Source organism: Xenopus laevis, chromosome 3S (genome assembly GCF_017654675.1).
Source record: "Xenopus laevis strain J_2021 chromosome 3S, Xenopus_laevis_v10.1, whole genome shotgun sequence".
Classification (NCBI taxonomy): Eukaryota; Metazoa; Chordata; class Amphibia; order Anura; family Pipidae; genus Xenopus; species Xenopus laevis.
This window is the reverse complement of record NC_054376.1, coordinates 27,785,779-27,809,687: the sequence shown is the minus strand read 5'-3', so window position 1 is coordinate 27,809,687 and position 23,909 is coordinate 27,785,779. Positions and strand designations below refer to the sequence as shown.

Sequence of the window (23,909 nt, the reverse complement as noted above, 5' to 3'; positions counted from 1 at the left end):
AACAAAATGTAAATAATAAATATAGTGTAAGTAAAGTTTATTTTGCTCAACTAACATGATAGAAAATAATTTGGAATTATTTCTTAAGGTGGCCATACACGGGCCGATAAAAGCTGCCGACAGACCGAATCGGCAGCTTATTGGCCCGTGTATGGGGGCCCCTGGCGGGCTTCCACGATCGAGATCTGGCCGAAAGTCGGCCAGATCTCGCTTGGATGGGACTAAAAATCCCGTCGGATCGCGGCCGCATCTGTTCGTCTCCATGTACAAGTGCCCTTTAATAAACACTGTTCAGTGGTTGGTCACTTTAACCGGCTTTTGTATTCCATTCGCATCGGTTTGTTTATGGAAGGCATTTAAATGAGATGTTTTCTTTTTTTGCCAGGCAGATATAAATTGATAAAATAAGTGTGGCATTGGATTTCTTTTAAGTTCTCAGTTGGCTATTGTTAACACCAAGCTGTCAGAAATTGGAAAACAATTACAAACCTAACTGCAAAATGTTTTATAAATCATTTCTATAAAGCACTGTGGATTATAATAGCCCCTTATAAAGGGTAATAGCTCAGTGTGCAGGGGGAAGGAACAGATTGTAAGGCATTATGCCTGAGCGTGGCTGGATAGGTTAAGTGGGGCATAAATAAGTATTCATGGATATATTTATTCGTTGTTACAATGAGAACTTACAAATATTTAACATGGCCTAAAGGCCTAATTATTGGCATTCAGAATCTATATTTTGGGGTGGAATTGAACCGACCTTCAATAAGTATATTGGATACTGGTCTTTGCTTGTAGGCCTCACATTTAAAGCTACACTTTGAATCCACAGAAAATGTCATTGCAGTGGCAGGCTAGGCACATCCAGCAACATTCATTTGCCATTTTAACAGACTATTGCATGAATGACTGACCTGACCCATAGTACTTGATGTGTGCCAGAGTGAGCCTTCCAGGGACATCAATGAAACTTGCACAGCAACATTCTTCTTTCCTGAAATGAGCATCTACAGGAGGTCTGTTCACAATAACAGGCTACATCAGACACCTGTGTAGGGCTGTGGCTCCTGCCTTAAAGGAATTGTTCAGTATAAAAACTGGGTAAATAGGTTGTGCAAAATAAAACATGTTTCCAATGTAGTTAGTCAAAATGTAATGTATAAAGGCTGGAGTGAGTGGATGTGTAACGGAACAGAACACTACTTCCTGCTTTTCAGCTCTCTTCGTTACCACTGATTGGTTACCAGACAGTGACTTGAGGGGGGCACATGGATCATAACTGTTGCTTTTGAATCTGAGCTGAATGCTTAAGGTGGCCAAAGTCGCCAAACGAACGGATCTCTCCCTGATATGCTCACACTGAAGTGGGCGATATTGGGCTGATCATAATGCATCTGAAACTGCCTGTCGGATCGCGGGACCGCATAAACTCACAGATGCCGCCGCGATCCAACATGATCTTTTAATCTGCCGGATAGAGATCTGGCCGACTTGGACAGATATCGATTGGGGAAGCCCATTGCATGGCGCCACACACGGCCAATAAGCTGCCAACTTGGTCTATCAGCAGCTTTTATTGGACCGTGTATGGGGCCTTAAGGATCAATTGCAATCTCACTGAACAGTCATGTCCCATGTGCCCCCCTTCAAGTCACTGACTATCTCAGAGAGCTGAATCGCAGGAAGTTGGGTTCTGTTTAGTGATGAGCAAATCTGTCCAATTTCGCTGAAAAATTAATGAAACTGCAAAACGCATTGACGTCAATAGGCGGTTTTTACACGCAACAATTGTTATGTGCGCAACAATTTCTTTTGCTTCAAATGCATTAAAAAGTCAATTAACGTTTTTTCTTATGGTGACTTTTTTGTCCTAATGCATCAGTCAATGGGCGTTTTTTCTTATGCCGACTTTCTCCAAATGCATTAAAGGAACAGTAACGTCAATAAATAAGTGTTTTAAAGTAATAAAAATATAATGCAGTGTTGCCCTGCACTGGTAAAACTGATGTGTTTGCTACAGAAACACTACTATTGTTTATATAAATAAGCTGCTGTGTAGCAATGGGGGCAGCCATTCAAAGGAGAAAAGGCTCAGGTTACACAGCAGATAGCAAATAAGCTCTGTCTGTCTAATGGTGTTTTCTGTTATCCACTATTTAACCTGTGCCATATAGACTTTTATTTTTACACTAAACTGTTCCTTTAAAGTTTATATATAAAACGTTCTAGACCCAAATCTTCAGTGCAACAGAGACTTCATGTGAATCCGCCACACCTTCCCAGATTTGTTGAATTTGACTATACTGATAAATGGACAGGAGTCAGTTTTCCAAGCCGGAAATCACATCTGCTCACACGTGTATTAGTAGAAGAGAAAGTGCAGTTAAAATGGTTTGGTCTGTAAGGCAGAACAAATGGCACCTCGCTATTTTTGTGTATGGCCAGTGCTGTGGTATCCATATGGGTTGAGGCGGGAGACCATGTTTTAATTGGAACACAGGTTTTTAGTGCAGCCATAGCTTGACCAAAATCACATAATGGAAGGCAAGATAATACAAACCTCATTTTGCCAACACCAAGTATTTTTTTTTTAATGAAAAACGAAGTGTGCTAAATATTTATAATCTCTGCCGCTATCAAAACAATACAATTTGCTGTGCAACATGTAAGCTGCAGAAAATCTGTATGAAAATCTTTTCCCTACCACAAATGTGGTCATCACCCTTTTATTTTTTAACTCTCCTGATTAATTCAATGGGGGGGGCCTATATGTAGACCAACAGGCTCACGATTCAGCTGCCAGTAACAACACTTGGCCTGATTAATAAACTAATGCTGTTTCATACTTTATCTGCAGTAAGATTTAAACTGTCTTCCACAAAAGGTATACGCCTCCTTTAAACGCATCTTATTTTCAAGAAACATGGTATTTAAAGGGGCTGTATAACCTTTAAGTTGTTAACATACTTTAATGTGGCCATGTACTACAGCCACAAACAACAGAGGCACTATTACTTTGTTTCTACTAATCAGAGCAAACTACATCAGTTAAGGTCACATAAGGGAAAGCTGACTTAGTCAGTTATGTGATCTTATATTGCACATAAAGCCAGTATGGCCACATCATAAGTCAGGTTACGAGGAAAGGTTTGCGAAAGATTTCTAAATTTCCCCTAAGCAGAAGAGCAGTCTCCCGACAACTTCCTTGACTATTTGGCGGTCAGACTGGTCAGAAACTGATCAGCAGGTGCCACTGTTGACACAATTTCATATTAATAGTGCATGTATCCTTTAATATCTTGGAATGCAAAAAAAAAAAAATGAATGTACATTGCAAAAGTGCTTAGAATAGCACCCTCATCAATTTTACATTCACTTTTTTTTTAAGGTTTACTTATCCTTTAACAGTCTATTTTTTTTCTAGGCTGGTGGAAAGGCTGGGAAGGACAGTGGAAAAGCTAAGGCGAAGGCAGTATCTCGCTCCCAAAGAGCAGGACTGCAGGTGGGTTATTTACATTTGTCATGTATGTGGTCAGTGAGGAGGAACCACTGTAGTTTGAGCTTAAGTTACATTGTTATTCTCCTTTGTACCTCTTAGTTCCCTGTCGGCCGTATCCACAGACACTTGAAGACCCGTACCACAAGCCATGGAAGAGTTGGTGCTACTGCAGCCGTTTACAGTGCTGCCATCCTGGAATATCTTACTGCTGAGGTTTGATGCTCTTCAACATATACAGTAAATCTGTACAGAAAATAAAATAAGTTCACTTTAGAGCACTGTTGCATGCTGCCTTAACTACAGCGAGAGAACAGATTGCTCTCAAAAATGTATTTTTCATTTAGGTGTTGGAGTTGGCGGGAAATGCCTCCAAGGATCTGAAAGTGAAACGTATCACTCCTCGGCACTTGCAGCTAGCCATTCGTGGGGATGAAGAGCTCGATTCTCTGATCAAAGCCACCATTGCTGGAGGAGGTAACGTTTTCTGATTTTGTATTTTTTTTTTTTCAATGCTTAGTGCACAACAGGTAGACCTATCAATAATATTGTAACTTTTTCTCCCACAGGTGTCATTCCTCATATCCACAAGTCTCTGATTGGAAAGAAGGGACAGCAGAAAACCGCATAAGGAACCTGTGCCCGGCTTCCCACTAATATTGTACTGTAACAGAAGAAAAATTTGGGATATGTGGAATTTGGTTTATTTTCATTTAAAGTTTCTTTTTTTAAAGAAATAGTTTAATGGAAGAGAATAGGTGCCACAGTGTAGACTAAGAAATCCTTTGTATGTTGTTTAGGTTAAGTTTCACAGATAAAGAAAGTTCCTTGAGTCACGTGACTGAATCCATGTGTTGATTGGCTAGGTTTCTCCTGTGTGTTTTATACAAAAATGGAAGAGATAAAACCATTTTTTACATAAGTGTCTGTCTCATAAATCAGCAACAAAATGCTAAATTATTGAACCTAGGCAAAAAAAGACAAAACACATCCATTGTGGAAAACAAAACATTTATAAGTTAGTCATTAGCAACCTTAGGCTCTCAAGATACTGCAGCACTACAGCTGCATTGATATAAACAAAGCTATAACCAAAACGTAAAGTATCAGTATAACAGTATTAGGTATGCACCGAATCCACTATTTTGGATTCGCCGAATACTTCATGAAAAATTTGGACGATTACCGAACAATCCTAATTTGCATATGCAAATTAGGGCCAGGAAAGGAAAGTGTGAAAATTACTTCCTTGTTTTCGACAGTTGTGGGATTTCCTTTCCCGCCCCTAATTTGCATATGCAAGTTCAGTCAGACGCAAGGATTCGGCCGAATCCGCTGAAAAAGGCAGAATCCTGAGCTCAGTGCATCCCTAAACTGTATACATCCTTTTTCAACATTGGTTCAATTAATAGGGCATATGCTGAATATATTTTGTACCTATTCTTTATATTAGGAAGTATCTATTTCTTGCACCATGCAGGATAACATTTCCTACTTTGTGATCCTAAAGAAAAAAAAAAAACAAACAGCAGTCCACCACTCTGTATATAAAAATATAACAGGCTGTAGCTTGTTTTGCCTATTGTTTAATCACATTCCATTCATTGAACTCATGTTGAACAAAGGGATATACTGCATACTGTGCAATAACTGGGATAAGGTGCTTTCAGCCCAGACTGCGAGCAATATTTCTATTAAAGGAGAAGGAAAGCTACAGAGGCATTTTGTTGCCAATAGATTAGCTGCAATAGTGCAAGCTAGAATGCTATATTTATTCTGTAGAATGCTTTTCCATACCTGAGTAAAAAGCTCTGTTTGTTTAGGATAGCAGCTGCAGTATTAGCTTGGTGTGACATCACTTCCTGCCTGAGTCTCTCCCTGCTCACTTATAGTTTTGGGCTCAGATTACAGTAGAGAAGGGGGGGGGGGGGAAGAGGAGCAAACTGAACATGCTCACACCCGGGGCAAGGAGGTTTCAGTTGAAGGCAGGAAGTCTGATCCAGAAGCCCATGAGTACACAATAGAAGGAAAGAAATGCAGTGTTTCTTTTGACAGAGGACTCAGAGCAGCATTACTTTGAGGGTTTACTGGTATATTAAGGTGGACCTTTCTGATAAGGCTTACTTAGTTTTAACCTTTCCTTCTCCTTTAAGCACACATCAATACATCAAGTGCAAAACATGCATTAAAAATGCATAGCGTTCTAGCATACACAGCTGCACAAACGAAGCTTACTATTTTTACATGCTTACTCAAAAAGTCTGATGAAAAAGGAGTATAGAATGGTCACACAATTACACGCGGGAACACATTTTTGCTTTAAAGCTTACCCTGCAAAGGCATCAGAAGATGCTAAAAGGACTACACTTTTTCTATATTCACATGAATACCTGCATTGTTGGCTGGTGGTGCCTTTACATACATCGATGTTTACGAGCAGCTGTATGGCCAAATGGACCTAGCCCTGAAATTCCTACTGTCCTACATTTAGGCGTTTCTCTCTGAGGGTGTCAGATACAGCAGGCCAAGATGTGCAAATATCTCCTCTTCAGATGTAGCGGGATAGTGGCATTTCTGAGGAAAAATGTTAAGTCGTTCAGTGTGGAAAGAAAATTAAACTTGTTCTTCAAGGAACAGTAACACCAAAAACTGAAAGTGTGTTAAAGTAATGAAAATATCATGTAGTGTTGCCCTGCACTGGTAAAACTGATCTGTTTGCTTCAGAAACACTACTATAGTTCATATAAATAAGCTGCTGTGTAGCAATGGTGGAAATTGAAAAACGGCTATATGGCACAGGTTAACTAATGGATAAAAGATAACACCATTAGTCAGAGCTTATCTGCTATCTGCTGTGTAACTTGAGCTTTTTCTCCTTTGAATGGCTGCCCCCATTGCTAAACAGCAGCTTATTTATATAAACAATAGTAGTGTTTCTTAAGCAAACACACCAGTTTTACCAGTGCAGGGCAACAGTACATGATATTTTCATTACTTTAAAACACTTATTTTTTGACGTTACTGTTCCTTTAACTATTAGCATGAAAGCACATTATATACTGTATACATCGTTACTGTAGCACATTTCAGAGTGGAGAGCATAAAAACTCGTTGCAAGTCTTTCCCTTGACCAAATTTGAATGCATTGCTCCCATTTATTAAGCATCAGCTCACCTTCTCAATGTCAAAGAGTCCATGGCTGTTTAGGGACATTTTCTTGACTTGAAGTGAGAAGCGCCTCAACTCTCTCTCAAAGTGCTGCAGGAGGGGATAAAAGAACTGTAGATATGAATGTTTATTTGCTGCAGAAGTAGGAATTTCCCCCAATAATGTAACTTTTCCATACTGCCTGCTGGGTACATTATACACAGTTAAAAGCCTCAAATTGATATCATACACTGTCGCAGACTTAAAGGAATTTTCAGTATCAAAATAAAAACTGGGTAAATAAGAACTGAAGCCTATTCACCAATAAAAACATGGCGGATAGGCTGTGTAAAATAAGAAAATATTTCTAATATAGATAGTTAGCCAACAATGTAATTTTTAAAGGCTGAAGTGACTGGATGTCTAATATAATATAACACTACTTTCTGCTTTCCACCGATTGGTTACCAGGCTGTATCAAATCAAAGACTTGAGGGGGGCCACATAGGTCATAACTGTTGCTTATTAAATCTGAGCTGCATGCCAAGGATCAAATGCAAACTCATTGAACAGTTACAGTATGTCCCACGTGGCCCCCCCTAAAGTCACTGACTAAAGCTGGCAATCGTATGACTCGAGTATTCATACGATTTCCGGAGTCCCGACATTTTTCATCTGGCGGAGATCGGTCGTTTGATTGATTGGACAGGTTAACAAATTTCTGTCGGCTGCCGATAATATCTCTGCATGTATTGCCGATCGGACGATTTTTAGTGGGAGACTGTCACTAGATTTTGTCAGACATAACTTTCGTACGATTGCTGTCAGGGGCTGATCTGTTCTTTTCTACTTTATTCGATCTGAATGGTTAGTGGCAGGTCGGGAGATGGGGAAGTCTGATCGTTCGAGGATTCAACGATCAGATCTTTGCATCTCTGGCCAGCTCTACTCAGAGTTAGAGAGCTGAAAAGCAGGAATTTGGGTTCTGGCTATTATGTTAGACATCCAGTCCCTCCAGCCTTTATATATTACATGATATAACTAAAAAATCTAATTTGAATTTTTTTAAAAAATTCAAATCGAGTTTGGATAATTCCCTAGTCGAATTTGACAGTTTTGGCCAAAAAAAAAATTCTAACGTGAATTTTCAATTCGATCCTTATTAAATCTGCCCCTAAAAGTATATTTAAGTGAACGTTACAGCTCACTTTCCTAGCCACTACGAAGAGGTCTGATACTTTATACGAAACATTAAACAATATCCTCTTGTAATTAAACAAGGCAACATGGCACGGTAGAGGCCTCTCAGTACTTATGTAGGATCAGCATAATGTCCACGTAAAATGCTGCCAATTAGCTTGAGGACCTCCCCCCACCAAAAAATCTGATGGGCGTCTACTTTGTTAGGTGCTTCCCTAGTAACTAATTACTAACTTTCTACTATAACACTCATACAATACTGACTTTCACCCTGTCAATACCATCTGTTCTGCTCAAGAGAGAAGTGTTACTGCCAAGTCTGCAGCTCTATAAATTGTAATTACACAAGTATACTTTTATTGAAACAAATGAAAAATACAATCTAGGATCCAGATTCCCCACTGGTCTGATCTATAGCCTTCAATCTAATTTATCTCTAACATACTGACCTTTGACCCAGTCCAGCCTAGGAGGGCATAAGAATACTCGGAGTAGGGAGCAACGACCAAATCCACTCGGACGGCTTTCCAATTGCGCGGCGGCGATTTATCCAGATCTGGCTGAATCGTTCCTGCATCAGGACTTTTCTCGGGACAAGCGTTTGGAAGAGCGAAAATAGCATAACAAGTCTCGTGGCCATCCATTGTGCTGGATCTCGCAAAATTATGAGACCGCCCTTTTATATGGTGGTACAAAATGGAACCCTGAAATGTTGGGAGTCATTTGTTAATGCCGATTCCAGTTTATCAAACTAATATTCTTTTCCAATTATATTTGTTGGCATATGAAGATGTACAGTGACAAATAACAACAGTGCATAATAATTGCACAACAAAAGTAACACACACTTAAGATGGATAAAAAGAAATAGATTGCAATGCAAAGTAAAATGGAATATAGAAAACATAGTACATTTCAGAACTAACTGCAAATGAACAATTTTTTACTGATTAACACTTTCCTCTTGATCATTAAAAGAAATGAATGAACCTATGGAACATCGAGGGGAGTGGATAGAATGCTCTCCGGGAGTGTACATGAATTTATTAATCATGAGTTTGTCATTAGAATTTAAAGTATCTAAATAAGGCAAAACTAATATTCCTAATTGGAAAATAAAAACTTTAAAAAAAAAAAAAAAAGAGCAGCCTGCTGGTTAGCACTTATTATTCCTGATCACAAACCTGTTATGACATATAAATATTTGGTGTGTGTTTGGCTCAATCTAAAAATTATACCTTTTGCAAACAACTCAGTACTGTATTGCCAATTAAGGACTCATGATCATCTTGAATCCCACTTTGGGGTAACAGGTATATACTAAAGTTCTCCATAGGCCCCATGACTAGTAAATGGGCAGAGTCAGGAATAAAGACAGGTAATAAGCAGGTAATCAGCATTGAACTGGGCAGACGGGGCACCGGGAGGAAACCAGACATCTAGAGGCACATTATCAAAGGTCGAATTTCAAATTCACATGAGTTTTAAAACCCCCCATAAATTCAAAACTTGACCAATCGAAATTTATAAACTCGGATGAATGAAATCGACCCGAGAACTCGAATCGAATTCGATTCGGGTATTAAAAATCTTGATTTGTGTTTTTTCTCCGAATGTCAGGAAGGCTGCAAACAACTCCAAATTGAGCCCTGGACATCTCCCATTGACTTAAAACAGAATTTTGGCAGGTTTTAGGTGGCGAGTAGTCTAATTTGAGTTCTTAAAGAAACAGAGTATGATAAATCTCGAAAATCGAATTTTTTGAAAAACTCGAATTGAATTTGAACAACTCCCTAGTCGAATTTGGCAGTTTTGACCATAAAAACTTGAAAATTCGAATTTTCAATTTGACTTGATAAATCTGGCCTTTAGACTCAATGCTTGCTCTGCAGGGAAATAGGTTTGTAGTGTCTGCATGCAGTGGCAAGGAAAAGGTAATACATGGTGCAGGGAGATTGTATGTGTTAGGGAGAGGGTTGCAGCATGGAGGAGGTATGCATGGCCACCATGACTAGGGTGAAGGGGCCTCAAGGTGAAAGCTCCGGTGTACCCCAGACACTCTGCAGATAATTAAGACGTTGCGGGGGCCTGTGTAGCTGGGGTGGTGGGCCCTGGACACTGCAGATAATGGAAACAATTTCAAACTATGAGGGAAGAATTTCTACGGTCACATTCTACAGCTCAGACATGCCTTTCAGACCCAGTTCCCAGTAGAGTAGACCAATAAAATTAGCGGACGCCCCCCTAGAGATGTACGTACATAGACAAGACCTTATCCTGGTTCTACACCATAATAACCTAAGCCTCGACTAAAGCAAAACATGACAAAAATATCCCAAGCGTGGATGATGAGATATGGGGCTGCACTTGGGGACGGTTTTCTTATGTTAAATATGGCAAGATTATGTAATGCCCTTTATCCACAATCCTAAATCCTAGGCCCGAAGTGCGAATATGGAAGTGAATTCTCTATATCATATTTTCCAAGGTTACCCTGATTTTAAACAATTCTGGGTTGCAGTTCATAAAACCAATGTTTCCTTTCCTAATATTTGTTTTCCTAGCCCGTGTCTCCGTATATCTCCAATATACTTTAATTAAAAAATGGGTACCATTTTATAAGAAACCTGACTGTATGCAGTGAAATTCACCTGCTCTGACAGCTGCAGTTAGGAAACTGCGCAATCATACTTTCAAATGATAGGGGGAGCCCTTTACTTCCCAGAACTCAAGCAGCTTTGTTTGTATCTCTATAACAACTGTGTAGATTGTTATCCACAGACCCAGTGCAGTCTTGCTGTATCGGCTTCTGGCAGATATTATTTGACTTGTGCTGTTTTGATAATTTATGTCAATCCCTAAATTTAACCATCCAATTTAAGACCAGACCACACTGAGCATGTGCATAGTCTTGGTCTTGCAAAGATGTTTAACAAAGTTACAATATGAGAGCCCCCTGCCACAACTTTAAAAACATAAATCATTTGTTCAATTAGGCTTCTGATGCAGTTCATGTTTATATTTAGTATACAAAATACAGCATTTCTAACATTCTATTTTAGACTTTAGTTGCCCTTTAATAATGATAATGACCCTTCCCTAGGGCCAGGTCAAGATGACAGGGCGCCCTAGGCACCCTGGTCAGCTACTCCCTCCATGCTCTTATTCAAATTAGTACAAGGCTGCTAAGGAAATGTTTTCTTGGTGTACACGTGTATCCCAGGTAACTACACCCTGTAATAGTCCAGTCAGAACACAATTATGCAGACAGAAGTTGTATTTATCTCAGCTATATTTAGTTCTGATAAACTAATCTGACAAATGCTGTAGGGTACACCAAGGAACCAGACAGACATTGGATGTAACGAACTATATCAGACATGGCAATAGCAATCAACAGAATGCCCAGGCTGTAGTCACGTTTTAGTAGTGGCAACATTAAATAAAATACAGTATTCATTTACTTCCCTGTAAAAGGATTTTGTACCAGAGCTTAATGAAAGTGAACATAAATCCTGCCATCTTCCAATATATTACATCCTGCCAACTTACCTTGCTGTCAAGCCATGCCACAGCTTTTCTCAACAGCCCATTCAATGCTTCTTCATTGGGATGTGTAATGAGGAAATCAACATCATGTCCCTCCTGCTTCCCCCTGCAAGGAAAGAAGTCATAGCTATAGACTGTAGGCGAATAGAAGTGTTATAAAAAATAAGGTGTATACAAAGAAAGCATACAATTTTATATGGACTGTTTAATGTGTGGTATCAGAAGATATAATGGTGTATACGGATACACTCCGCAAAGCCAGATGCATTTGCTATTAAGCCCCAAGGCATCAGGTTACTTACCTTTGACTCCCAGCACACCTTTTTAACCCGCTTTTAGGTAAAGTTGTTGTACCGTGTTAGCCAGTCACAGGGCAAGAAAAATAAACAGGTAATATAAAGGTGATACATTTATTGGCTAACTAAGATAATCATAGCAAGCTTCCAGAACATTTTAGTTCCTTTTTCAATCTAAATATGATCTTAGCCAACAAAGGTATTGCCTTTATACCACCTGTTTGTTATTTTTCCAACCCTCTTTTAGTACCCCTTTCCACATGAGTAACTTTCATAAGTGACCAATTGCTTCCAGGAACTAACTGTCAGGAGGGTGGGCCCTATGAATAAAGCATGGTGTACTCCATCTTATCCTGGCGACATCTGTAGTTATTTAATTGTCCAATACTTGCAAGATACACATTCAAGTAGTAACTTTTGACATGCAATAATATTATTCTCTAACATTTCTATAACTTCAGTCCTGTATTCGGTCATAAGAGAGCAGGAGCAGATCTCTTCCTACAGTGCTACATTCGTGGTTGCCACAAGGTGAGTTTACACTACCAGGACATGCAAAGGTTAAACAACAGTATGACCGTACTCTAGTGTGTATCAATATCCACTAGACAGCAATTGTGTCTGCAGAGTGTAATGTGCATGTTAAAGTTGTGATTTACCTGCGGAACCCGCCTGTCATTGTGACCTGGACATCAGGGACAAAGCTCTGCAGTGCTCCTTTGACAAGCTGCTCCACCCTCTCTGCTTCATCTCTTGTCACTGGTTGTTGTAGATCTGTGTAGTGTAGCAGTCCTGAGAAAGGGACATCTTACATCAGTGCTGTCTAACTGCAGGGTCATGGCCACAAAAGGCAAAGTTGTTCCAATATGGCCAAGCCCCCCCCCCCCCAATAATTGTAGTACAACACAATTTGAAAATAGTATTACTAATATGCTATCAAAACTCTGCCAGAGTTTGTAGATCTCCCGCAGTCTTCGGTCAACTATTCACTTAAGAAACTCAAGAAATCCCGTGGAGCTTCTTCATTCTTTAAGAATTTCATATGTTATTAAGCAAGGTTACATGGCTCTTCAGTTATCTTTTGGAATGAGAGCGGTGCTTTGGCAATTTCCGTGACTTTCGATGTATGTGCAGTAATCGCGAAACAGAAAATTGCTACAACTGCACATGCACCAATACGACACTTACTTCCCAAAGATTACCAAAGAGAAGTAGATGGCTGCCGTGAACTCCGCTGGACAGAATCTGCACCGAGGGGTAAGTCAAGACTTAGGGGCATTTGCCCGGAAAAGCAGCTAGGCTTGGAGTAGGGGGTCTATGTAGGGTAGGGATGTTTTACTTTACAGTTGAATTCTCCTTTAAGGTCATGCCAGTTGGACAGCACTGACTTTATGATCACAAATCAAACTATGCAGTAACCTAACAGGAACTGAAGCTCTCACCAGCTTTCTGTTCTCCAGTCAGTTTCCCTTCAATTTCATTCAAATCGCTCAAGCTTCGTATTCCATCCCGATACCATTTGTCTGCGGTGCGTATCCCAACACCAAAAATACCTGTGAGCACCTAGGAGAAACACTAGGACATTAGGGTGACCATATATGCCCTGGATTATTACCAAGCATGAAAACCACTGATTGGGCAGGATGCTTTGCATTGATTTGCCAAAATTACCTTAAAACCCACCTTCATACTCTGGTAGTGCTCACTGTTCTTCACCATCTCAACTTCTCTGCACACTCTATCTTCCAGGATTTCCTTAAAATAATTGTATGAATTTAAAAACAAAAACCAAAGAAAAAGTAGAGTCCTCAAATTAGCACAAAATCCCAACTTTCCTCCAGCCCGTTTGCTGTAAGCAGATTCTCTGAAATACAGATGGACTGAATATGCATCAATGGCACTAACCACCTTGCAAGTGACATGCATTCTATATTGTTGGCAGGGAACAGAGTTACAATTACAATGAAACGCTTGCACGCAAATGCATTTTATTTATGGAGTATGAATTTGCTTAATGATTGAACAGACTACTCAATTAGTAACATCAAGGCCCCTCATTGTACTCAAGTCCTACACTATCTGTGAGCATTCTAAGTGTGTAGTGCATTTAAAATCAAGCCCCCCAGCAGCCAATGTGACCGAGTAGTAAGAACACTGTGCACAGTTTGAGCTTAACTTTAATGTAACAAAATAAACATCGAAATTTAGAATAGTTACAATAAACATCTGCTTGATGTTTTTATTTTCTCCCGTTTTAACACATTAAAGGGGACCCATCATCCAAAGAAAATTATTCCAAATCCTTTTTAAATCAGGTTAGTCAATCAAAATGAATCTCTAATTACACTGTATAAATTATTTGAATCTTGTTTCCTTCAGTCTGGGAACTCATAATTATAGCAAGCAGGCAGGAGCCATTTTGTGGACACTGTTATTAATGCAAGTCTTGCATCATCTCGGAATCTTGTTTGTGCATCAGAATGGGAGGCCTGATGTCCATCCCCATGCCCTGGCTACACAATTAAACAGTGAAGAGAACAGGTGAATGTGTGAAGAGCAGTGACATCTAGGGAGTGCTGAATGGAAAATGAAAGTAATTGTCTGCCCCACCTCTATGCCTAGGCACAGAGGAGGGGCAGACAATATTTGATTGACAGCTGAGATTTTCAAATAAGCTTACTACAGCTATGAATATGTTAATAAAACATAGAAATTGGATTTCATGTTTAATTTGAAAATGACTTATTTTACAGCTTTTTTTATTTCTGGGTGACCGGCCCACTTTAATGCATAAGAAAGCCTGAAGCATAAATTATAACGGAACAGCAGATGCAAATACTTTATTTAGACAGGAAGTACATTTGGGCAGATGTGTCCATATTCTTCTACCCAAACACCTCTAAACATGGAGTCTACTCCTGTAACTATTAAACTACTAGGAAATGTCAGCGTCTAGATAGCTTATTACCTGGATAACTGTTTTGCTGTGACCCCCACAAAATTGCAGATCCTTAACCTCCTCTGCTGACTGCAGTGTAAAAGGCAAACATTTCAGCACAGAAGCTGCTCTAGTGAAGCCAAGATAGCGGGCCTCTGAGCCCTGGAAGGAAGCAGACAGTGCGAGGATCTGGAGAGCATCCTATGAAAGTATAAAGAGTTATTAAACATGTCTGTATACAAAACCACATTACAGACATGACACTTATTCATCACCATAACACATCAACACAGCAGATGGCAAAACCATTAGGATGAAAATTACAATAATGACGCAAGTGCAGCACCTTTGACATTACACTATGCAGCGACATTCATGGACACACATTGACATACAAGCAGTCCCCCGGTTACATACGAGATAAGGTCTGTAGCTTTGTTCTTAAAGTGGACCTGTCACCCAGACACAAAAATCTGTATAATAAAAGTCCTTTTCAAATTAAACATGAAATCCAATTTCTATTTTTTATTTAAGCATTCATAGCTGTTGTAAGCTGATTTAAAAATCTCAGCTGTCAATCAAATATTGTCTGCCCCTCCTCTATGCCCGTGGCATAGAGGCGGGGCAGACAATTACTTTCACTTTCAATTCAGCACTTCTTAGATGTCACTGCTCCCCACACATTCCCCCGTTCTCTTTACCATATAACTGTGTGGCCAGGGCATTGGGATGGACATTGGGTCCCCCATTCTGGTGCAAAAACAAAATTCTGAGATGATGCAAGGCTTGTCTTAATAACAGTGTCCACAAAATGGCTGCTGCCTGCTTGCTGTAATTTTGAAATCCCAGACTGAAGGAAACAATATTCAAATAATTTATATAGTGTAATTAAAGTTCATTATCCTTGACTAATCTGATAAAATAGGATTTTGAATAATTTTTTTGTGTGACGGGTCCCCTTTAAGTTGAAATTGGATGTAAGTTGAAACATATACATTTACTTATTAAATGTCAAAAGACAGATGTCTGTCTTAACATAGTATTTATTTTTAAACTTTTTGTGCATATTTTTTTTTACCTTTCTGTGCTCTGAGGTAGACAACACATGCCAGAGGAGATTGGGGCAGGTGGTTTATTAAGTCTAAATGCTAATAAAGGCCAAGCAAACCACAGTACATTACTGTAATAGCCTCTGTATATAAGTATGAGTTGTACAAGTTCAGTGTATGTAACTCGAGGACTCCCTGTATATTGCTTTAAGAGATCTAACAAGAACTCAGTCGATCATCCACCCACGTACCACAATCTCCTTGTTATGGTGATGTAGGGGTGTCCGGCGCTGGCAGGCATAAGAGGGGGTCTCCTGTGTGGCTTTGTCACTGGAAACCGATGAGCTAGAATCCTATGAGCAAAAAAACTATGTTAGAAACAAAGTCGACAATTGAGTATACATTCACAGATGCCACTGTAGAAATTGTGTCTCCCATATAATATCAAATATTTCTTAAATACTGTATTCATTATGGAAATACCCAAGATGTGATTGAATAATGATCTCTCTGAATTCAGGATATTAGAGGATCTAGAAAGTTTTTCTTCCTATGAGAGTGCTCTTTGTATCTCTTAAATAGACATTATGAACTATTTATAAATACACCCTCCCTTCCCTAAGCAGCAGCCTTTGTTAGTATCTAGGATAAGCAGCAGCCCTTAAAACAAATTACTGGTCAACAGATAATGTGTAACTACTTACTCTGGCTCAAACTGAAGCTCTGCAGAACCAGGAAGTTACACAGGAAAAGTGTTTTTTTTATTGATTGTGTAGTGCAAGACATAAAAAAAGACTTCTTTAATTATAACTGCATAAAATATGTTCAGCACAATGCCATCCATTTAACTCATGCAGAAGAAGGAGATTATATACTGATCTTTAACACAATCATCTTTCCTTTATAAGAATACATTTTAATGAAGGTTAGTCAGCCAAAGAAACCTTCTAAATTGTATGAGGGAGTAGCTCTAAAATTGAATCATTACAGTTTAGCTGCTGCAGTAAGGGAGGTTTAAGATTCTTGGATTGGAAAGAGTTGATTCCACTAAAAAATTACAGCAAATTGTACAGAGAAATAATTACAGGGCCCGTATAAAACTTTATTTACAAGATTTTGGCCTTATTCTGCATTTTCAGATTATCATTATATTCCCAGGCCTCTGTGAGTACTTGCACAGAATTGTTGGCCAGGCAATAAGTACAGGGCTTCATCACAATCTGTTAAACGGATGCAGGGATTTGTACTCCTTTTAGGAGTGCAGAGACCCACAGCAATACTTGCAGGACAGTGCAAAGTGCAAGAAACTCTGCCCTGCCCCACAAAGTTATGCAAGGCTCTGACATTGTATAAACACTTTGCCCTGTTTAACATCAAGCTTACATACATACAACCTCATAATACAGTAACATCACCCTCCTATTAAATTAGGGGATTCTGCTCGAGAGTTATTCTGCTAGAATCTCATAAGAAGAGTGGTTTTGTAAAATATATTACTTTATCATGTACCGGGCAAACTGATGTGCCTGGGGAACTGGAGGCCATCACTTTCACATTCAAGGGATTTGAACAATCCATAAATCTTGTTATGATATCTCCTTTAAAATTAACTAGTGAACCCAAAGTTTGAGAGATGGTTCATAAAAGAATGAATCTGAAAATCCAAACAAGCACTGGTTCTTTAAAGATATTCTGTCTCGATTTTTATGATATAGTTTTTATTTCTAAACTACACTGTTTACACTGCAAATAATTCACTCTACAATATAAAATTTTATTCCGGAACCAGCAAGTGTATTTTTTTTCAATTTATAATATTGGTGTGTAGGCAGCCACCTCAGGTCATTTTGCCTGGTCAAGTGCTTTCAGAAAGAGCCAGCACTTTAGGATGGAACTGCTTTTTTGGCAGGTTGTTGTTTCTCCTACTCAATGTAACTGAATGTGTCGCAGTGGGACCTGGATTTTTACTACCGAGTGCTGTTCTTGTATCTGCCAGGCAGCTGTTATCCTGTGTTAGGGAGCTGCTATCTAGTTACCTTCCAATTGTTCTGTTCTTAGGCAGCTAGGGGGTGGGGGGAAGGGAGGGGGATGATATCACTCCAACTTGCAGTACAGCAGTAAAGAGTGACTGAAGTTTATCAGAGCACAAGTCACATGACTGGGGCACCTGGGAAATGGACAATATGTCTAGCCCCATGTCAGATTTTTAAAATGAAATATTACAAAAAAACAGTTTGCTCTTTTGAGAAATGGATTTCAGTGCAGAATTCTGCTGGAGCAACTCTAATAATGGATGCGTTTTGAAAAAAACATGTTTTCCCATGACAGTATCCCTTACTTACCCACCAGAGGCCACTCCTTCTCTCAATGGACGAGTTGTTCTGACAACTCCATATACCCCTCCATGCTACCCCTCCATATACACAGCATAAATATGCTGATAAGACAATATTTGACACTGTGTCTTACAAGCATTTATAGAATAAAAACAAATGCAACTACTTATACAGATGATACATCAAGCATGCCATCACTTACCCCCAAGCAGTGTCTGGGCTCCACTTTCAGAGGTTTGCCTAAGCTCATGCTCTCTGTGAACCAGCTGATATCCAAGATATAAGGAGTCTCTGTGCCACCAGGCTGCAACTGTCGACCGCTCTGCCTCTCAATCCATAACAAAACTTCAGAGCAGGAGTTCTGTTCCGACACCACATGCGTCACTTGGTCACTGCAACGGATACATTCAGTTTTTCTTGCTTTAAATACATGCAAAATACAATCACTTTAAAGCGCAGCCAATCTGGCACCACTAACATTACCAGTACAAGTATGGGACCTGTTATCTAGAATGCTCGGGACCTAGGGCTTTCCATATAACGGATCTTTCCATAATTTGGATCTTCATACCTTAAAGGGATCCTGTCATCGGAAAACGTGTTTTTTCCAAACACATCAGTTAATAGTGCTACTCCAGCAGAATTCTCCACTGAAATACATTTCTCAAAAGAGCAAACAGATTTTTTTATATTCAATTTTGAAATCTGACATGGGGCTAGACATTTTTTCAATTTCCCAGCTGCCCCATGTCATGTGACTTGTGCCTGCACTTTAGGAGAGAAATGCTTTCTGAGAGGCTGCTGTTTTTCCTTCTCAATGTAACTGAATGTGTCCCAGTGAGACATGGGTTTTTACTATTGAGTGTTGTTCTTAGCTCTACCAGGCAGCTGTTATCTTGTGTTAGGGAGCCGTTATCTGGTTACCTTCCCATTGTTCTTTTGTTTGGCTGCTGGGGGGGAAAAGGGAGGGGGGTGATATCACTCCAACTTGCAGTACAGCAGTAAAGAGTGATTGAAGTTTATCAGAGCACATGACTTGGGGCAGCTGGAAAATTGACAATATGTCTAGCCCCATGTCAGATTTCAAAATTGAATATAAAAAAAATCTGTTTGCTCTTTTGAGAAATGGATTTCAGTGCAGAATTCTGCTGGAGCAGCACTATTAACAGATTCATTTTGAAAGAATTTTTTTTTTCCTATGACAGTATCCCTTTAAGTCTACTAGAAAATCAGGTGAACATTAAATAAACCCAATCGGGTGTTTTTTTCTCCAATAAGGATTAATTATATCTTAGTACAAGCTGTTTTAATATTACAGAGAAAACGGAAATAATTTTTATTTCAATTATTTGGATAAAATGGAGTCTAAGGGAGACGGCCTGGATAATGGGTTTCCAGATAACGGATCCCATACCTGTACTTGACTCAAACAACACTAAATAGTAATTTACATGCAATTTAAATATTGTCTCTTATGTGAGAGGTACATCGGAGCATGACGTTACACTGGTTATAACCAATTTTCCTGGCAGTAAATAGGCATTATACAGTTATAAATGAGAACTGCACGAACTTGCAGACATTCAGAAATGGATTCAACCACCTTTACTACCTTTAATTGTTGTCTCTGAGTCAGGAGTGCATTATACAAGGGGTTTAATCAGGAAGAGAAATTTCATGCATTGCCTACTCCTCCCACGCTGCTCTGAAGAAAGTGGGATTGATTGTAAAATAAAAGTGCTTTCTATTTCACTGTTTTGCAGTGTTTAGCATAACAAATAAACAAAGGTATTTTGTAATGAATAGGCAGATTTTGCATGACACACACATTGAGCTCAGCATACACCTAGAAATTTAAATAAATAGGACTTGTTTTAAAATCTGCCTATTGTTAAAATTAAAACTATATATATACATACTATTTTTTGCCATTCTAAAACTTGAAATTTGGGCTATTTTTACTGAACGACCCCCCCCCCCCCCCCCATATAAACAGGACAATCTGTTCAGAGTTCCTCATCGACCTTTAAACAAACCTCTCTTTTCACTTAACGTGGTCATAGATGCAACGTCTTTCCTGGAAAAAAATATCTCCAAGAAAGAGCGTTCTTTCGTCAGCTATACATATAGAAACAATAGTATTCCACCTGTATCTGACGATTCAGAACGAACAATGGGCGATGCTTTTGAAGGCATCCGATCAAAATTTTCCGGCCAGCCCAACTGATGAGCTGACCAATATCCAAGTCTTCTGCCGATTATGGGTCGGCTTGTTTCCCATGATACACGCATCGAATATCGTACGAAAATATGTTTATTGGACAATATTATCGTTGCGTCTTTGGCCACCTTAACCAAAAGTGCTATAGTGAAACCGGTTTCCAATTCTTGTTAGTGCCATATTACAAAAACTATTGCTATTTCTTAATTAAAACAAGAAGTACGTTCATCAAAACATTCAGCTCATGTTGAAAAGGGCGAATACTGTTATTTTAATAAAGCAAGCAGTAGGGTTGTTCCAGAACGTGCAAAACGCATAACAACTAAACGCTACTTATGAGAATATGTATGTATGCATTTTCCTTTTTATGCATTTTCTTTTTTACAATTTTGGCAAGCACAGGTTACATTTTGTCTGATTAGAATCTTTATTTACCTGAAATTACAGTTTACATACACTGGGGGGGGGAGAGAGTTACTTTCAATACATTGTACTATATATATATATATATATATATATATATATATATATATATATATATATATATATATATAAAATTTTCAGTTGGAGGGCTTCAGCTTGATGGACTTTTGTTTCTTTTAACATACTACATTTTATCCAGCAATGGTTAAAGTCTGCGATGCCCAGGTGCAGTAAATAAATTGTGTTAGAGCTGCAAGTTATGTTGATATAACACAATCTGATGGGTGTAGGCCAGAAAATTATAGCAGGCAATCAGTGATAAGTATTTTTTAGTTAGACGCAGGTAGAACAATGAAAGCAAGCTTTTGGCAAATTTGCCTAGTGTAAATAAGAAGCTGTATTATTGGTGCTGTACCTGAATTCGGGTGTCACACGGAACCCCTTTTTCTGCGCTAGTCCCGTCAGGAATTTTCTCCGTGCTGAGCCCATTCTACGCTCCACAAAGAACAGGCAGACATCAGGAAAGAGACTCTCAGAGTCTGAAGGCAAATCGGGCACAGGACCCACACGCCTCCTTCTTTTTAAAGGGATGGAGGACATTGCTTTGTTCCAAAAGCCTGAAGGGTTAAGTTAAACAAATGAAACCATTAGTATGATACAGTAATGTTACTGCCAATATCTAGGAACATACAAGAGCCTAGGTAACAGATGCAATACAAAGCCTGTGTATAACAAAGCTAGCATTCAGTCCCTTGTAGGTTTCTCCTGTGCTACTGCTATGGCACTGTCCCACAGTCACAGGGAGGGAGCACAATTACTGGTAAATGGGTTCAAGTCAAACCTGCTGTTCTGTCACTCTACAAATTTCATTTGACTAGAACTCCCAACACTCCTTGATGAAGTCTAGTTGAGAATCCCTGCTTAAAGGGGTGGTTCACCTTTAAGTTAAAATTGTTAATTTGTTGCCAATTCTAAGCGACTTTTCAATTGGCCTACATTAATTATTTTATATAGTTGTTTTAATTGTTTGCCTTCTTCTGACTCCTTCCAGCTTTCAAATAGGGGTCACCCACATTTAAAAATGCTCTGTAAGGCTACAGATGTATTGTTATTTCAACTTTATATTATTCACATTTCTATTCGGTCCCTCCCCTAATCATAGCCCAGTCTCTTATTCAAATCAGTGCATGGTTGCTAGGGTAATTTGCATCCCACCTACTAGCCTGCTACAGTTGAAAACTTGGGAGAGCTGCTTAACAAAAAGCTAAATAAAACTCAAAAACCACAATTAATAAAAAAAAAATGAAAGAAGAATATCACATATCATACTAAGTGTTAATTCAAAAGTGAACAACCCCTTTAAACGTAGATGCAAGTGTATAGCAAAGAAGCCCCTCATCACACACAAACTAAACCATTCATGCTCACTAGTTTACAACTGACCAATTCCACAAGTGAAATGCGAAGATATATTTTCTGGATACAAGGAATCCCCCCCCAAAACAGAGTGAAAATGATACCTGTAGTAGCACACTCCCCTTCTCTCCAACTCCCTGCATTACACTGCACTATTATTCAATTTAATAAGGCTATTACATCTAATCTAATACACGGAGCATTCAGTTGGCACCTTGATAGTAACCCTTGTCATCCGATTAGTAGATTTTAGCCAGCTGCAGGAAGAGTAACTACTATTCAACTGTGATGCATCTTATCCCGAAACACGTTAGGCCTCTTTTGTCCAGCAACCTGCTACAATAAATCCTGCCCAGAAGTGCCGTCTATGTCAAGTTTGTCCTGTGATGCACTGCTGTGTGTTCTTCTCTGTTGCAAATCTGACCACTGTATGTTAATGAGCCTCCACTGACTTTTCCCACCAACCAATGGAACATTTTTTTATATGCATTTTCAGAATGACACAGCACAAACCATTTCACCTGAAGGACACAATACATGATGGATTGTTGCAATATCACAATAAACCTTTATTATGAACTTAATCTGCTACTCTATGAGCCTCTGACTAACCCCTCCAAGTCCCCCTGCTTCTCCCATTCATTAGCCTTTTCTAATGTTTCCCCCTTCTTTCAATCCCCTTCACCAACTTCTCCTATTTCTCCCAACACCTCTCTAGTGCCTTACCTATAAAAATTACATTTCTCAAACTCACCTCTCTATTCCATTACCCTTCATTCCTTCTTCTTCCCCTCTGTACTAACCTTCTCCAACCACCCCTCCCTCCTATGAATATCTTCCCTCTCCCTCTAACCAATACCCCTAAAGGTTTCCATAGACGCAAAGATCCTATCGTACGAATTGAGGATTCATACGATTTTCGGACGGTGTGTGGAGAGTCCCGACATTTTTCATCCGGCGAAGATCGGTCGTTTGGCCGATCGGACAGGTTTGATTTTGTCCCGACCGATCTGCCGGAGCCCATTGTGCTCTCATTGTAATCCGATTGTTCGGACCCTAGGGCCAAACGTTCAGATTACACCCGAGATAGTCATGCCCGTTAGTGGCATATCGGGGAAAGATCGGATCGTTTGACGATGTCGCCAAACGAGCGGATCTTTGCGTCTATGGCCACCTTAACTCTTCCATTTGCAACTCCCTCTCATTCCAGTTCCTGAGCTCAACCTCACTCTCACACTCATACTCACCTTCTAACACAGGTAGCGCTCCCCAGTAGCTCCCACACCTCAGTAACCCTCTCTCTACATTTGATTATCTTTCTGCAACTTCTCCCTCCTCTCATCTGCCAATTACCATTTTTAAACTTCCCCCAAACCAACTCAATTCCCAATCCTTTATTGTCCCTCACAACCAGTTCCCCCGCTTCCAAATACCCCTCTCCAGTAACTGCCTCATCTCCTCACCATCCCCCACATCTACCCAACGTCACATCTCCTCCATTAACCTTTTCACAACTTCTTTTCATCCCCTTTCCTTTCTCCTTCCCCCCCTCCACATGTCCAACCACTTCCACTAAATCCCTCGCCTCCAACTTGCTCTTTCCAAATTCTGCCACAACACGTTTCTCCAACTCCCCCATCCAGTACTCCACCTGCTGCCAGTGCTCCCCATGTATCACCTCCATTTCTTCCCCTCCACTCTCACGCCCTATGTTCCCTCTACAACATTTTAAGTCCATACCGCCAATAACCCCGCTTCCCTCAACACAGCCGACAGCCCTGAATCACTGTTTAAAACTTCGATTCTTCCGGGCAGTAGAATCAGACGTCATAAGTCTC

General features: G+C 39.6%; 2 protein-coding genes and 1 long non-coding RNA gene across 10 annotated transcripts in view; 1 reads left to right on the top strand and 2 right to left on the bottom strand.

Moving 5' to 3' along the window:
• Positions 1 to 1,193, bottom strand: part of LOC121402133 — a 7,183-nt gene extending 5,990 nt beyond the window's left edge. Inside the window, exon 1 of the long non-coding RNA XR_005966593.1 lies at positions 915 to 1,193. This is a non-coding gene — a long non-coding RNA (uncharacterized LOC121402133). The remainder of the gene's footprint in view (positions 1 to 914) is intronic.
• Positions 1 to 4,415, top strand: part of h2az2.S (H2A.Z variant histone 2 S homeolog) — a 6,121-nt gene extending 1,706 nt beyond the window's left edge. The window contains exons 2-5 of the mRNA NM_001092643.1: positions 3,425 to 3,502; positions 3,599 to 3,712; positions 3,844 to 3,973; positions 4,066 to 4,415. Coding sequence (NP_001086112.1) covers positions 3,425 to 3,502; positions 3,599 to 3,712; positions 3,844 to 3,973; positions 4,066 to 4,127 — 384 coding nt within the window. The 3' untranslated portion in view covers positions 4,128 to 4,415. The remainder of the gene's footprint in view (positions 1 to 3,424; positions 3,503 to 3,598; positions 3,713 to 3,843; positions 3,974 to 4,065) is intronic.
• Positions 2,562 to 23,909, bottom strand: polm.S (DNA polymerase mu S homeolog). Of its 8 annotated transcripts, XM_018255142.2 has the most exons (14): positions 23,812 to 23,894; positions 22,286 to 22,592; positions 21,071 to 21,272; positions 18,214 to 18,403; positions 15,927 to 16,028; positions 14,657 to 14,827; positions 13,360 to 13,443; positions 13,131 to 13,251; positions 12,348 to 12,480; positions 11,396 to 11,498; positions 8,293 to 8,547; positions 6,671 to 6,775; positions 5,887 to 6,070; positions 2,562 to 3,742 (listed from the first exon to the last, which is right to left on the bottom strand). In XM_018255142.2, the coding sequence occupies exons 3-13, from the start codon at positions 21,253 to 21,255 to the stop codon at positions 5,984 to 5,986; spliced, it is 1,536 nt and encodes a 511-aa protein (XP_018110631.1). In that variant the 5' UTR covers positions 21,256 to 21,272; positions 22,286 to 22,592; positions 23,812 to 23,894; the 3' UTR covers positions 2,562 to 3,742; positions 5,887 to 5,983. The 8 variants fall into 8 exon arrangements, with proteins under 8 accessions (XP_018110631.1, XP_018110630.1, XP_018110634.1 ...); XM_018255141.2 differs by lacking the exon at positions 22,286 to 22,592 and having other exon boundaries at positions 23,812 to 23,909; XM_018255145.2 differs by lacking the exon at positions 22,286 to 22,592 and having other exon boundaries at positions 23,723 to 23,860.